The following is a 16,371-nucleotide window of genomic DNA, read 5'->3' as shown; positions in this document are numbered from 1 at the left end:
GGGATGGGACAACATTAACCAACTGAGCTTTCCGGCCAGAACATTTGGAGGAATTCTTGGCTGGAGTCTGACCTGACTCCTTTCGTGGAGCAGAAGAGTTGTTCCCTCGCCCTAGCTCCGTGGTCGGCAAACCGCGGCTTGCGAGCCACATGCGGCTCTTTGGCCCCCTGAGTGTGGCTCTTCCACAAAATACCACGTGCGGGCCCGCACGTACAATGTGATTGAAACTTCGTGGCCCATGTGCAGAAGTCGGTATTTTGTGGAAGAGCCACACTCGGGGCCAAAGAGCCGCGGATTGCTGAGCCGCAGTTTGCCGACCACTGCCCTAGCTGGTTTGGCTCAGTGAATAGAGCTGTCGGCCTGTAGACTGAAGGGTCCCGGGTTCGATTCCATTCCGGTCAAGGGCACATGCCCAGGTTGCTGGCTTGGTCCCCAGTAGGATGGGCAGGAGGCAGCCGACCAATGATTCTCTCATCATCGATGTTTCTATCGCTCGCTCTCCCTCTCCCTTCCTCTCTGAAATCAATAAAAATCTTTAAAAAAAAATAAAATTGTGCTAATCCTAGATTTCAGCAGCAGCAACAACAATAAAGAGTCGTCCCCTCTATCAGGGGAGAGGCTGGCTCCTCTGCCCCTGGGTTCCCTCCTTTCTTAAACAAAGGGAGATAAAAATAAACCTCCCATGAGGCTTTAGAGCGACAACAACTGGAGTTGTAGGCTGGGCGCCCCGAGGCCTGCCGGGAGTTGTAGTTCGCCGCCGCCGCGTCACCCGGCGTCCCCCACCCACCCCGCGGGCCTGGGAAGGGGCGAGGCCGGACTCGGGAGCGAGCTCTCCTTTGTGGACGTGGCGAGGGCGCCCGCGGCCCGCCGGACACTCTGCCGCCCCGCCCCGCGGGGTCCCCTCCCGGCATTGGTCGGGGGGCGGGGCCTGCCTGGAGAGCAGCCAAATTGGGCATCTTTTTGGAGAACCCGGGAGCGCAGCTTGGAGAACACCGAGAGGCTGGATCGTCCGGTAAACGGAGGCGAGGGCGGGTGGCCGGCCCGGGGGGGCGGGTGGGGACCGCTCAGGTCCGCTCGGGTCGTGGGTTAGAGTCCAGGCTGCAAACGACGCCTGGGAACTTGCATGATTTCTCTCTTTTGAGCCACGACCCTGCCCCACACTTTGCGTGGGAAGCGAGCCACGTCTCCCGGTTCAATCCCCCCCCCCCCCCCACCACCACCTCTTGCAGCTCCGGGCCACCCCCCCGCCCCCGGACTCCCATCAAAGCTGGTTTTACTTCTGAGAACCCAACCCTCCCCTCCCGCCCCAATCCTTCTTGAGCCCAAAACTTTGCGGCCAGCTGCCATCCATCACTGTGCTTTTCTAGGTCTCCCCTCCCCCATCCTCCGGTCTGGTCCCTGTCTTTCCCCCGCGACCCCTGATTCCTAGCCTCCGCCGCTCCTCAGGGCCTGATGATGTGGCGACCGTCGCTTCTGCTGCTGCTCTTGCTGCTCAGGCCCGGGGCCCAGGGGAAGCCCTCCCCCGAAGGCGGCCCTCACGGCCAGGGAAGGGTGCACCACCAGGCTCCCCTGAGCGAGGCGGCTCACGATGACGCCCACGGCAACTTCCAGTACGACCACGAGGCTTTCCTGGGACGAGAGGTGGCCAAGGAATTCGACCAACTCAGCCCAGAAGAAAGCCAAGCCCGTCTGGGGTAGGAGAGGGAGGGGGGCTGGAAGACTGAGGGTTGTCATTTAGAACAGGGAGGTCAGGGGAGGTAGTGTTGGGCTGTGTGGGTATGTGTGGGAATTGCACTCCAGGCCGAGAGACAGTAAGTGCAAAGGCCCGGAGCCTGATGTGTCTGAGGAAGAGCGAGGTCCGTGTGGATGGAACCGAATGAGCAAAGGGAGAGGCTGGTGGCAGCCGAGAGGGAACAAAGGGGTGTGCGGGGCCTTTGCAGCCATAGTGGAGATTTACGCTTTTTCTCTGAATAAGATGAGAACCATGGGGAGGGCTTTAAAGGGAGAATGTGATTGACTTAGATTTTAATGGAATCCCTTAGGTTCCTTTTGGGGGAATAGACTAGACCAGTGGTTCTCAACCTTCCTAATGCCGCGACCCTTTAATACAGTTCCTCATGTTGTGGTGACCCCCAACCATAAAATTGTTTTCATTGCTACTTCATCACTGTAATTTTGCTACTGTTATGAATCGTCATGTAAATATCTGATATGCAGGATGTATTTTCATTGTGACAAATTGAACATAATGAAAGCATAGTGATTAATCACAAAAACAATATGTAATTATGTATGTGTTTTCCGATGGTCTTAGGCGACCCCTGTGAAAGGGTCGTTCGACCCCCAAATGGGTCGCGACTCACAGGTTGAGAACCGCTGGACTAGACCCAGCGAGGAAGCGACTGCAGAGCGGAGGGCGCCCAGACCAGGGTGGAGAGAGCTGTTGCCGCCAGGCCTCTGGCTGAGAGATTGTGAAAAGCAGTGAGAAGCTAACACACTCAGCATAGCATTTACTGCAATGCCAGGCACTGTTCTAAGGGCTTTACAAGGGTTAACTAATGTTTTCCCCACAAAGGGGGAAGCTGAGGCACAGAGAGGTTTAGCGACCTGCCCACAGTCACACAGCCAGTAAGAGGAGGCTGCAGAATTTGAACCTGGAGTATCTGGCTGTGGAGCCCACGCTCTTAACAACAGTTCAAAGCTCAGGGTAGAGCATGTGTGAGAGTCTTGGGGACAAAGCCCGTCCCCCACGGACCCCAGCAGAGACTGCCTGGCCCAGGAAGGGGCAGCAGGACCGACTCAAATTCTACCCAGGCGACCGGGTCGCAGAGGCTCAGGGACAGGCTCCTGGAGCGCTCGGTTAGCGGTTGGGCTCGGACCCAAACTGGGGAGACCTGAGACACGGGGTGTGAGGTGGGACCTACCGGGGTTTGACATGCGCCGGTGGGGAGGGGGACAGTGCACAGCATCCGCCGGAGCACGAGGAGGGGACGGGGGAAGCCAGCCCGCGAGGTTGCGGGTGATGGACGGACCTAGGTCAATGCCTGATCACGGGTGGAAAAGGGTAGAGGACGTATCAAGGGGCAGGACGTGCGGGAGAGGGGCCTGAAATTGACCGGCACGTCCAGGGAGGAGGCGGAGCGGGAGGCGGGTTCGAAGGGAGGGTCCTAAAACTGGCAGCGCCAGGGAGAGGGGCGGGACATGGGCGGGGCCTGAGGCAGCGAGGGGGTGTGGCTTTGTCAGCTGCTCAGAGGACGGCTTTTGCTTTTAATGTTTCGCTGTTGAGACTATTGCTAGAGGCAGCCTTGGGGCAGGAGTCCTGCGGGCCGGGGTGCAGCGTGACGCCCTTCCCGCTGTCCCCACTCCAACTAGGACCAGCGGGACGAGGGACGAGGCAGGTCGAGGGGCGGGGCCGGAGCGGAGGGCGTGGCCCTGGATTGTCTTAGGTTCTTCCCCCATCCGGGCGTGTCTTGGGCCGCAGCGCCAATCATAGGCCCGCTAGGTGTCGGAATGGGCGGATCTCTTGGGGGGCGGAGCCCTGAGGTGGGCGTGGCCTCAGGATTGACATGTGCCTCCCCCAGTTGGCGGGCGACTCTGGACCTTATTCTTAGTAGGAGGTGTGTCCCCAGGGGGCGTGGCTATCGCGTGAGGGGCGGAGCCTGGACGGCGGGATGCCCCCCGGGTGGGCGGGTCCCGAGATTGACGTGTTCCCCGCCCCGGTCCCCAGGCGCATCGTGGACCGCATGGACCGCGCGGGGGACGGGGACGGCTGGGTGTCGCTGGCCGAGCTCCGCGCGTGGATCGCACACACGCAGCAACGGCACATACGGGACTCGGTGAGCGCGGCCTGGCACACGTACGACACGGACGGCGACGGGCGTGTGGGTTGGGAGGAGCTGCGCAATGCCACCTATGGCTACTACGCGCCTGGTATGCGGGAGACCCCGACCTCTGCTGCTCACCTACACCGTGACCCCGACCTTTTTGACCCCTACTAGTGAGAACCTTTAGCCCATTACCAGAATCTCTGACCTTTGACCCCTGATGCTTGACCAGGGTCTACTCCTAAGACCCCATTACCCTGAAACCACTGATCCCGGATTTCTGGCTTCTCATTCTGGCATCCACGGCCTCTATAACTCTGGGACCTGGGGATTCAGATCCTTGACCTGGGACATCGACCTTCCATGCCCCTGACCTCTGACCTCTCATCCTGAGAATCCCAAAGCCATTTACCCTCCCGGATGACCAATGGGCTCCCTCCTCCCTGTCCCCATGCCCAGCCCTGGGCCCCTCTAGCTCTCGTTCTCTCCCTCCGGTACCCTCGCCCCAGCCTGTCCCTCATATCTCTCCAGAGGGGTCTTTCCACACCACCACACTGACCTTCCCGGCGCACAGCCCCCCATGACTCCCTGGGCCCCCAGGAGACAGTCCCAGCTCCTCAGCCCCACCTGGCCTACCCTCTAGCTTTGTTTTTCTGAATTTTCTGCCCCAGCCAAATGGATCTGCCACTTCCCCGAACTCACCACATTCTTCAAACCTCCACACTCCGCACATTCTGTTCCCTCTGAAGGTGCCCTTCCCCTCCTCTCTGCCCAGCAGCCGGAGGCAGTATAACCGACTGCATCGGAGCATGACTGGGGGTCCCCGAGAGCCAGTGTGAACTCAAAGCCCATCATTCCTGACTGTGAGACCTTGGAGGAGTTATGTCCTCTCTGGGCGTCAGTTTCTCCGTCACAAAGTGAGAATAAGCTGCAGAACTCTGCTCCTCTTTGTGAGGGTTCAGTGCCCCATATTGTAGCTAAAGAGCTTAGCATCTGGCCAGCTCTTACTGCAAGGTAGCAGATATATGCACATAATGAATATGTGTTGTGTATGATGAATGCAGTGGAGGTCTGCCTGCCCGCCCCCCCCCCCCCCCCCCCCCCAGCCCCAGCCAGTTAGATCCCTTTGTCTTTCTCTTCAGCGCACTTGGTCCTCCATGAAAGCACATCTCAGCCACCCCTCCTTTCCCAGGTGAGGAATTCCACGATGTGGAGGACGCAGAGACCTACAAGAAGATGCTGGCGCGGGACGAGCGGCGTTTCCGGGTGGCGGACCAGGACGGGGACTCGATGGCCACCCGGGAGGAGCTGACAGCCTTCCTGCACCCGGAGGAGTTCCCTCACATGCGGGACATCGTGGTGGCTGTGAGTGAGGGCCGGCCTGCCAGCGCTTCCCTTGGGAGTTCCGGTCCCCTGGTCCCCCTGGCACCTTCCCCAGGAAACCCAGGCTACAAGGGCCGGTCAATGGAGGGTGACATCTCCCATCCCACCCTGACCCCCCAGTGTCACCATTAGTGACAGGATCTGTACCCACTCCTGCCGTGCCTGACTCTGCACACACTACTTCAAAAGTGTAATTGTATGTAGCTCTCAAATAGGTCACATATTGATGTGGTTAAACGCCCAAAAGATGCAAAAAAAGGTGAACAATCTGCTTTTCTCCCATGTCCCTAGCCTGCTCACCTGCAGTCCCTTCCCCACAGATAACCCCTTTCTCATGTCTCCATTTCCATCGCTTCTTTGAGGGTCTATGGCAAAGCTGTTAGGATCCAGGGCCCTGAGGGCAGAGGCCTGGTTTCCAATCCCAGCCCTCCTGTTCCTGGCTGTGTGACCTGGGGCAAGTTTTTTAACCTCTCTGGACCTGAATTTCCTTATCTGTAAAGTGACGGTGCTGATAATGATCCCTATCTAGGGTGCTAATAGGGACTAGATGAGCTCATGCCTGTAGCCCTGTAACACTGGCCCTGGGGTAAATGCTCCTTAAGTGGTTTTAGACACACGTGTCAATAGTTACAGAGTCAGAATCGCTGGACCCTGGGGATCAGAGAGGAGAGATGGCATTATCCCCTTACACGCCCCAGCCTGCAAGCCCAGTGTCCCTCTTTTAGTGTGACACCTCCTTATTCTCCCGAGTTAAGATTTATTTAACAAGCCCTGACTGCGCATGTCCTGTGTGCCAGGCGCCCTTCTAATGCCTTCACCTGCATTACCTCAATTTATTTTTATTCATTTTTTGTTCATCTTCACCCAAGGATATTTTTTTCCATTGATTTTTAGAGAGAGTGTGGGGCAGAGAAAGAGAGAGAGAGAGAGAGAGAAACATTGATGTGAGATACATGGATCAATTGCCTCCCGCAAGCACCCTGTCTGGAGCCAAGGATCAAACCTGCAACGCAGGTACCTGCCCTTGACCGGGAATTGAACCTGCGACCCTTCTGTGTGCAGGCTGATTCTCTAATCACTGAGCAACACCAGCTAGGGCACATAGCCTCAATTTATTTATTTTTTATTTTTAGATATTTTTTTATTGATTCCAGAGAGGAAGGGAGAGGGAGAGAAAGATAGAAACATCAACAATGAGAGAGAATCATGGATCGGCTGCCTCCTGCACGCCCCACACTGGGATCAAGCCCGCAACCCGGGCATGTGCCCTGACCGGAATTGAACCATGACCTCCAGGTCCATAGGTCGATGCTCGACCACGGAGCCATATGGGCCGTGCAAGCCCACGTTACCTCAACTTAATTGTCCGTGGCAGCCCTATGGGGGTGGCCTGTCATATTTGTTTCACAGATAAGGATATCTAGGCACAAAGAGGTGACTCTCCCAGGATCCCCCAGATGAGAAGTGGCACAGCCTGGATTTGAACCTAGACCCTTGAATCCATGGCCTCAACCAGGGGTCCGCAGACTAGAACCCATGTCCAGTGAACTAGAACCTGTAGCCAAATCCAGCCCACAGAATGCTTTTGCAAGTAACGTTTTATTGTAACACAGCCACGCTCATTTGCTTACACGTGTCCAGCTGCAAAGTTGAGTCAGTTCCACAGAGACTGTACAGCAGGCAAAGCCAAAAACATTTACTGCTAGAGACCCAGTGCATGAAATCCGTGCACTTGGGGGGGGGGGGCCCTCAGCCTGACCTGCGCCCTCGCAGTCCGGGAGCCCTCGGAGGGTGGCCTACTGATGGCTTAGGCCCGGGGAGCAGGCCTAAGCCGTCAGTTGGACTTCCTTAGCGCTGCCGTGGAGGTGGAGGCGGGAGAAGCTCCAACCACCAGGGCTGCACTGCCAGCCATGAGCCCGGCTTCTGGCTGAGCGGTGCTCCCCCTGTGGGAGCGCACTGACCACCAGGGGGCAGCTCCTGCATTGAGCATCGCCCCCGGGTGGTCAGTGTGTGTCATCGTGACCAGCCTTTTCTCCGTTTGGACAATTTGCGTATTAGCCTTTTATTATATAGCAGTGGTCGGCAAACCGCGGCTCGCGAGCCACATGCGGCTCTTTGGCCCCTTGAGTGTGGCTCTTCCACACAATACCACGTGTGGGCAACAACATACAGTGCGATTGAAACTTCGTGGCCGGTGCGCAGACGTCGGTTTTCGGAAAGGAGACGGATGAAATGAGTGTGCAAGACGAGTGTGGATGGGAGAGTCGGAAGGGGTCGACCTCAGCGAAGGTACCGCAATCAGATTGAGCACGTTTTTAGCAAAGGCCAGCTTAGGAGCACCCTAATTAAGTGAATAACAAGGTACCTACCTGTATAGTTTACGTTTAAAAAATTTGGCTCTCAAAAGGAATTTCAAGCGTTGTCCTGTTGATATCTGGCTCTGTTGGCTAATGAGTTTGCCGACCACTGTTATATAGGATCTGGCCCTTTATGGAAAACGTTTGCCAAGCCCTAGTCTAAACTCTGCTGTCCTCACTCACATCCGTGGACGGTGAGCGTAACCTCCCCATGCGCAGGTTTCAGAACATGAGTATGAGCCCAAATTGTACAATAAAAGAGGAACGAAAGGAAAGCCACTTATAATAACTAACAAGAACTTCAGCATGTGTTTAGAGTTATCAGATTGAGCAGATAACACAGGGCACTCAATTACACTTGCATTTGTAACAAAATTAATAAAACTTTTAGTGTAAGTATAGCCCACACAGTATTTGGGATTGGTATACGTATATCTCACATACTATTTGGGACATACGTTTACCAAAAAAAAGATATATCTGAAACCGAAGTAACTCAGCATCCTGCCCTCCAAGCGGATCCCAAATACTGTGCGGGACAGACTTATACTGAACAATGGTTTGTTGTTCCTGGGAAAGTCGAATGTAAGGGAGAATCCTGTGTTTCACCTGTCAACCCTCAAACGTTGGAGTTCGCCTTTGCTCGAAGACTTGCTGGAGTGTCAGGGCGTGAGAGTGAATGCGGAAATGAGGAACGGAAGCTGTTTGCTCAAGAAGTGAAGGGAAAAACGCTGAGAGCAGAGGTTTGGAAAGCGTGTCAAAGAGTACACCAACTGCCCTGGCCGGTGTGGCTCAGCGGGTAGGGCGTCGGCCTGCAGACTGAGGGGTCCCGGGTTCGATCCCGGTCAGGGGCATGTACCTGGGTTGCGGGCGCATCCCCAGTGGGGGGTGTGCGGGAGGCGGCTGATGGATGTTTCTCTCTCATCGATGTTTCTAACTCTCTATCCCTCTCCCTTCCTCTCTGTAAAAAATCAATAAAATATATTTTTTAAAAAAAAGTACACCAAGTGATGGCGAACCTTTTGAGCTCGGCGTGTCAGCGTTTGGAAAAACCCTCACTTACCTCTGGTGCCGTGTCACACAGAGAAACTGTTTGATATTTGCCACCATAGTAAAACGAAGACTTATATTTTTGATATTCATTTTATGTATTTAAATGCCATTTAACAAAGAAAAATCAACCAAAAAAATGCGTCCGTGTGTCGCCTCTGACACTCGTGTCCTAGGTTTGCCATCACTGGCCTAGGCCCTGCCTTTTTAAAAAATTATTTATTTATTTATTTTAAAATATATTTTTATTGATTTCAGAGAGGAAGGGAGAGGGAGAGAGAGATAGAAACATCAATGATGAGAGAGAATCATCGATCGGCTGCCTCCTGCACACCCCCAACTGGGGATCGAGCCTGCAACCTGGGCATGTGCCCTGACCGGGAATCGAACCTGGGACCCTTCAGTCCTCAGTCTGAGGCTCTATCCACTGAGCCAAACCAGCCAAGGCTAGCCTCTGCCTTTTAAAGGGAAAGAGGCCTCTGCCCCTGGAGAGTGAGGGCTGGGGCATGAGAACGTTAGGGATGCAAGGTCGCTCTTGGGTGGACCAACCTGTGCATCAGGACACCTGGGTCCCGGCCCCTCCCCCCCCACTAAGTGCAGGTGGGGCCTGCATTATCGTGGCACCCCAGAAAGCCCCCGAATTTCCCACATGCCCTTGGGGACAGTAATGCCCTGTTGAGACTGCTCTGCTCCAAAGCCTGGCCCCCCAGCCACCCCCAATGAGATCCCCTGAGAGAACCTCACGTCCTGACCCCAGGGGTCCAGCCCTAATGCCTCTTTCTCCCCAGGAAACCCTGGAGGACCTGGACAAGAACAAAGATGGCTACATCCAAGTGGACGAGTATATCGGTGAGTGGGACCTAGTCTCCCTGAGGACGCTTGTCCCCTCCTAGCCCGGCGGGCAGCCCAATGCATTATCTCCCGTAACAGAACAGAGGCAGGGGCGCTGCTTGAGTTCACTCCGCCAGCAAACATTTGCTGAGCGCCTACTCTGTGCCAGTCCCCGCCCCCAGCACATCTTTATCAAATGCCTACTCTGGGCGAGGCCCGGGAAGCATTCATGGGATGCCCTCTGTACGCCAGACCACGGCACCCATTACCAAGCACCCACTGTGTGGGCCAGGACCGGACACACTGCGTGTGCGTGGCTGAGGATGCAGCAGAGACTGTCACACAGTAGGTGCCTTCCTGGGCGGGTCCGGAGTTTCTACAGGAACGGCCCGGGCTGCGTTTGCTTGGGACCTGCCTCCGTCCTTGCTATCCGGGGGCAAAGAAACTAGTTAAGGGGAAAGCTATTGAGTATGGAATTGTTAAGTTTTTCTGTTGTTGTTAATCCTCACCCGACGGTATTTTTCCATTGATTTTTAAAATATATTTTCATGATTTCAGAGAGGAAGGGGGAGGGAGAGAGAGATGGAAACATCAATGATGAGAGAGAACCATGGATTGGCTGCCTCCTGCATGTCCCCCCCCACCCCCCCGCAACCCGCCCCCACTAGGGATTGAGCCCACAACCCGGGGTTAGGTCCCCGAAGGGGGAACACACATGCCCAGGGTGGTGAGGGATCACGAATTTACTTGATCATCCGCCCACCAGGCGGCTGAGCCTGGATGGCTCCAGCCCCCAGTGATGGGAGCCGGGAGCCGGGAGCCGGGAGCCGGGAGCCGGCAGCTTTTAAAGGACTTTTGGCGGCTTTTTCTGGGCGGAGACTTCTCTGTGCAGACCCGGAGGGGAGGTCATGGGATGCGGTCACCACAAGTGAAATGTGGTCTCAGCAAAGGGAATGTCCACAGTGAAATGGCCTGAGAAGCCAGGTCCCGGGGGCGGGGGGGGAGGGGTCAGTTCAATTGCTTGGTCGACCTAACACCGGGCCTGTGCCGTTGGCGGGAGTCGAACCTACGACCCTGCAGTCCACAGGCCAACACTCGAGGCCAGTGGTCAGCAAACTGCGGCTCGCGAGCCACATGCAGCTCTTTGGCCCCTTGAGTGTGGCTCTTCCTAAGCCTTAGGAGCACCCTAATTAAGTTAATAACAAAGTACCTACCTGTACAGTTCAAGTTTAAAAGCTGTGGCTCTCAAAGGAAATGTCCGTCGTCGCCCTGTTGGTGTCTGGCTCTGTTTGCCGACCACTGTCCTAGGCCAACGCTATCCACTGAGCCAAACTCAGTGATTTTTTAAATTAAAAAAAAAAAAATTGTTCTTTTTTAATCTGCCTTCTGCATGCCCCCTATTGGGGATGGAGCCCGCAACCTGGGCGTGTACCTGACTGGGAATCAACTGGAGACCTCCTGGTTCCTGGGTCGGAGCTCTACCACTGAGCCTCACCGGCCAGACTCCATTGGGCTTTTTTAGAGAGAGTGTTTGGGAAGGAGGGAGGGGGAGAGAGAGAGAGAACATCAGTGTCAGGGAGACACATCCATTGGTTGCCTCCTGCACGCGCCCCAGTGGGGCAGGGGCGGGGCCGGGAGGGAGCCCGACCCTTGGTTGCATGGGCCGGCGCTCTAACCACTGAGCGCACTGGCCAGGGCGGAATTGTTCAAAGGTTGAACACATTTTTCCATAGAATGTTTTCATGGAACAAACAGCAGGCAGGCAGGCGGGACATTTTTAAGTAAGCATAATTTAAACAGATTTTTACGATTGATTTTAGAGAGAGAGAAGAAGACTGAAAATTTTTTTTTTTTTTTGCAAGAAAGAACTCGAGTGTCACAGCTGAATCATAACAGGAGCTGCCGCAGCCTGCGGTGACTGTGGTTAACGTCTTGCAAATTCATTTAATCCCCACGGCCACCCCGCGAGACGGGTATTACCCCACCTTACAGATAAGGAAGCGGAGGCACAGAGGGAAAATCCCTCCAGGAGGCCGCCTGCTGTCAGGCCGGACAGGACTTGAGTCCAGGCGAGCAGACCCAGGGTTCTGTCCTGACACCCACACCGTAGAGTCCCTGTGGGGCTCCGGGGGCAGAGACACGGGCAGAACCCCAGGATCCCCCCCAAAAATGCAATTTCGTCCTGTTGAGTGGTGTGGGCAAGGGCATGAAGGCGGCGTACTGCGGGGGCCGCGGGGGTCCTGACCCAGATGGTGGGGTGTCAGGAGAGGTGGGGGTGCCCAGAGCTTAAGGGTACAGGTTCTAGAGCCAGCCTGCCTGGTCGCCTGCCCCCTCCCAGCCATGTGGCCGTACACAAGTCCCTCACCCTCTCTGAGCCTCCGTTTCCTCATCTGTAAGTGGGGGTAATGGAGCACCCCCACATAGGACACGGATAGCCAACACAAATGGATGAAGGGATAGACCAAGGGAGTAGATCTAGGCCAGTGATGGCGAACCTGTGACACGCGTTGTCAGAGGGGACACACGAACTCATTTTTTTGGTTGATTTTTCTTTGTTAAATGGCATTTAAATATACAAAATAAATATCAAACATATAAGTCTTTGTTTTACTCTGGTTGCAAAGATCAAAAAGTGTCTGTATGTGACACGGCACCAGGGTTAAGTGAGGGTTTTTCCAAATGCTGGCACGCCGCGCTCAGAAGGTTCGCCGTCGCTGGTCCTAGGCCATCGGGCATTTGTTGGCCGTGAAAAGGAATGAAGTGCTGGTATTTGAAAATACCGTGCCAAGAGAAAGGCCACAGTATTGTGCGACTCCGTTCAGATGAAGTGTCCAGAACAGGAAAATCCATTGAAAAGGCAAGTAGGTTAGGTGGCTGTCGGGGGCTGGAGGGGGGGGGGGGGTCCTATGGTTGGGGGTCACCACAACATGAGGAACTGTATTAAATGGGAAAGGGGTGTCCTTTTGGGGTGCTGGAGGAGACTGCTCTGGATGGAGGTTGCATGACATTGTGAATGTCAGGAATGGTGAGTTTTATGTTGTGGGAACACACACACAACTCCCACCTACCACTGCCGTTTCCTATAGGAAATGATCACATAGGCCCGGCCGGTGTGGCTCAGTGGGTGAGCATCGACCCATGAACCAGGGGGTGACAGTTCAGTTCCCTGTCAGGGCACATGCCTGGGTCCTGGCTCCATCCCCAGTAGGGGGCGTGCAGGAGGCGGCTGATCAATGAGTCTCATCATTGATGTTCCTCTCTCCCTCCCCCTCTCCCTTCCTCTCTGAAATCAATTAAGGGGGAAAAAAAGGAATGATCACTTAGGACAGTGGTTTTCAACCTGTGGGTCGCGACCCCTTTGGGGGTCGAACGACCCTTTCACAGGAGTCACCTAAGACCATCGGAAAACACATACATAATTACATATTGTTTTTGTGATTGATCACTATGCTTTCATTATGTGCAATTTGTCACAATGAAAAGACATCCTGCAGATCAGATATTTACATGACGATTCATAACAGTAGCAACATGACAGTGATGAAGTAGCAACGAACATAATTTTATGGTTGGGGGCCACCACAGCATGAGGAGCTGTATGAAAGGGTCACGGCATCAGGAAGGTTGAGAACCGCTGACTTGGGACCATTGAAGAGAAAAAGGAAGCAGCCCCGTGCTGGCTGCTCCTGGCCTGGCTCCCGGGGAGGGGACATGGGGCTAATACGGGCTTTGTCGGGGGCGAAAGGCTGTGGGGCTGTGATGTCCGGGGAATCTTCTCTGTGGAAAACTTGCTCCAAGGCGGCCCCGGGCACCAGGAGTTTTGCAAACATTTCCAAATAATTGAAACAAAAGATCTCTTATTACACCCAAAAGTGTAACAATACATTGCTTTTTAAAAATTATTATTTTCGCCAAAACCGGTTTGGCTCAGTGGATAGAGCGTCGGCCTGCGGACTGAAAGGTCCCAGGTTCGATTCCGGTCAAGGGCATGTACCTGGGTTGCGGGCACATCCCCAGTAGGAGATGTGCAGGAGGCAGCTGATCGATGTTTCTAACTCTCTATCTCTCTCCCTTCCTCTCTGTAAAAAAAATCAATAAAATATATTTAAAAAAAAATTATTATTTTCTTAATCCTTTGAGGATATTTTTCCATTGATTTTTTTAGAGAGAGTGGAAGGGACGGAGAATGACACACAGAGAGAAACATCGGTGTGAGAGAGACCCCTCAATTGGTTGCCTTCCCCAGGCGCCCCAACCAGGGCTGGGGATCAATCCTACAACCAAGCTACATGCCCTTGACCAGAATCGAACCCGGGACCCTTCAGTCCGCAGGCCGACGCTCTACCCACTGAGCCAACCCGGCCAGGGCAATGAATTGATATCTTAAAATATCAATTTGGGCATCATCCCAGGCACCAAAGGGCGGCCAGCTCCATTCCGGGTCAGGGCACCTGCCCGGGTTTCGGGCTTGATCCCCGGTGGGGGCATGCAGGAGGCAGACAATGGATGTTTCTTTCCCTCTCTCTCTAAAGATCAATAAACTCTCCTTCAAAATAAATAAAAGAGAGGCTCCAACAACCTCTGGGGAGGTGCTCAGGGGGAGGTGAGCTTTAGAGCAGCCCCTGCTACCCCGCCAGACACTCTCTCACTCGCCCTCCTTCATGTGGAGCACCTACTGTGTGCCCGGCCCCGGCCCACCATGCACACAGCATGTCACCTGGATCTCAGTCTGATCGATTGATCGTTCAGTCGATCAATAAACTAACTGGTCGATCCAGTCCATTTCACGTGTAGCATAATGATCACTTGTAAACGGGTGTTGTTATTAACCCCATTTAAACTGAGGCTAAAGAGAGGGGGGTGGGCTTGGGTCTCCTGGTCCGAGGCCACCTGGGCTCGGCCCTGAGTCCCTGAGTGGCCGCCTCTCGCCCGACCCAGCGGACCTGTACTCGGCGGAGGCCGGGGAGGAGGAGCCGGCCTGGGTGCAGACGGAGCGGGAGCAGTTCCGGGACTTCCGGGACCTGAACCACGACGGGCGGCTGGACGGCAGCGAGGTGGGCCACTGGGTGCTGCCCCCCGCCCAGGACCAGCCGCTGGTGGAGGCCAACCACTTGCTGCACGAGAGTGACACGGACAAGGTGCTGATGGGGCGCGGGCCGCGCTGGGGAGGGTGCGCCTGGTGCACACGTGGCCGGGAGCGGGGCCTGGAGAAAGGGAGAGAGGGACTGAGGGAGGGAGGACCAGAGAGACCTTGAGGAGGGGACAGGGACCCAGAGAGAGGAGATCAGGGGCCCAGAGAGAGGGGGGGCAGGGACCCAGAGAGAGGAGATCAGGGACCCAGAGAGAGCGGGGCAGGGACCCAGAGAGAGAGGGGGGCAGAGACCCAGAGAGAGGGGGACAGAGACCCAGAGAGAGAGGGGGGCAGAGACCCAGAGAGAGGGGGACAGAGACCCAGAGAGAGAGGGGGGCAGAGACCCAGAGAGAGGGGGACAGAGACCCAGAGAGAGAGGGGGCAGAGACCCAGAGAGAGGGGGGCAGAGACCCAGAGAGAGGGGGACAGAGACCCAGAGAGAGAGGGGGCAGAGACCCAGAGAGAGGGGGACAGGGACCCAGAGAGAGGGGGACAGAGACCCAGAGAGAGGGGACAGAGACCCAGAGAGAGAGGGGGGCAGAGACCCAGAGAGAGGGGGACAGGGACCCAGAGAGAGGGGGACAGAGACCCAGAGAGAGGGGGACAGAGACCCAGAGGGAGGGGGGCAGAGACCCAGAGAGAGGGGGACGGGACCCAGAGAGAGGGGGACAGAGACCCAGAGAGAGGGGGACAGGGACCCAGAGAGAGGGGGACAGGGACCCAGAGAGAGAGGGGGACAGGGACCCAGAGAGCAAGGGGGACAGAGACCCAGAGAGCAAGGGGGACAGAGACCCAGAGAGAGAGGGGGGGAGAGACCCAGAGAGAGAGGGGGGCAGAGACCCAGAGACAGGGGGGCAGAGACCCAGAGACAGGGGGACAGGGACTGGAGGGCCATACTTAGGTTCCGAGAGGGTCTCACGTGCCGGGGACTGAGCTGCCCTGCTGACCTCTGACCTCCCTCAGGACGGGCGCCTGAGTAAGGCCGAGATCCTGGGCAACTGGAACATGTTTGTGGGCAGCCAGGCCACCAACTACGGCGAGGACCTGACACGTCACCACGACGAGCTGTGAGCCGCAGTCGCCCACCGCGGCCTCTGGCCGTGGGATGACCAGGGGAGGGGCGCGATGGCCAGGCCCCTCCGTGTCCGGCCCGCGGGATGCGGACACAGCCTGCGGCCTGCCCGGGCTCTCACGGACACACCCGGTCAAGGTCTCTCCTTGAGACACCTCGTCCCCTCTCGTCCCCACCCCAGGGGCCCACAGGCCTGAAGAGAGAGGGCCCCCCACTTCTCACCGGCAGGACCTCCCAGCCAGCCCGCGGCCCCTCCAGTCACCGCACAGTCCACGCCCGAGCCTCACACACAGACAGGAGACCTCCGCCGCCTCAGCCCCGCACCTGCCGGCCCCATGGGCACCGGCCAGGAGCCCCCTCCCTGCAGGGGGGCAATAAAACCCAGCGCTGGGCTCCTCCGTGCGTTTTTCTGAAGGTGGGGGGGCGGGGGAGGAACTGGGGACTGTGACTTGGAGAGGAACATGCGAGGAGTGGGGGGGACGTGCTGAGGGAGGGGACGGAGTGTTTGCAGGGGCGGCTGTGGGTGTTGGCAGGTTCGAGGGCGTCCCTGGGGATGAAAACTGAACCAGCAGCCTGCGCCCAGCGGCGAACAAGCCAGACAGAGCTCTGCCTTCCGCACAGCAAGTGGCGGCAACGCTCTCCATCAGGTGGGGGCCAGGCCTCCCGAGGACATGGCGTGAGGGAGTGAGCCCTGGGCGGGGAGGGCTCAGGCGGAGGCAACAG

General features: G+C 56.3%; 1 protein-coding gene across 1 annotated transcript; it reads left to right on the top strand.

The window, feature by feature from the left end:
- Positions 1-782: 782 nt before the first annotated feature.
- Positions 783-16,037, top strand: RCN3 (reticulocalbin 3). Its single transcript, XM_036307251.1, has 7 exons — positions 783-1,012; positions 1,447-1,694; positions 3,728-3,930; positions 5,017-5,189; positions 9,403-9,463; positions 14,384-14,583; positions 15,540-16,037. Exons 2-7 carry the CDS (start codon positions 1,453-1,455, stop codon positions 15,645-15,647), a joined length of 987 nt encoding a protein of 328 aa, XP_036163144.1. The 5' UTR covers positions 783-1,012; positions 1,447-1,452; the 3' UTR covers positions 15,648-16,037.
- Positions 16,038-16,371: the final 334 nt, after the last annotated feature.

The sequence above is a fragment of the Myotis myotis genome, unplaced genomic scaffold (assembly GCF_014108235.1).
Source record: "Myotis myotis isolate mMyoMyo1 unplaced genomic scaffold, mMyoMyo1.p scaffold_m19_p_45, whole genome shotgun sequence".
In the NCBI taxonomy this organism is placed as follows: domain Eukaryota; kingdom Metazoa; phylum Chordata; class Mammalia; order Chiroptera; family Vespertilionidae; genus Myotis; species Myotis myotis.
Note: the sequence above shows the minus strand (reverse complement) of the source record. Positions and strands in the feature narration are given on the sequence as shown.

What these genes read in the sequence shown, in the direction of transcription:
- RCN3 (XM_036307251.1), top strand. Translation starts at nt 1,453, where the DNA reads ATGATGTGGCGACCGTCGCTTCTGCTGCTGCTCTTGCTGCTCAGGCCC. An exon ending in TGCGGGACATCGTGGTGGCT is followed by an intron (nt 5,190 to 9,402) that starts GTGAGTGAGGGC and finishes CTTTCTCCCCAG; the next exon opens with GAAACCCTGGAGGACCTGGA. An exon ending in CCAAGTGGACGAGTATATCG is followed by an intron (nt 9,464 to 14,383) that starts GTGAGTGGGACC and finishes CGCCCGACCCAG; the next exon opens with CGGACCTGTACTCGGCGGAG.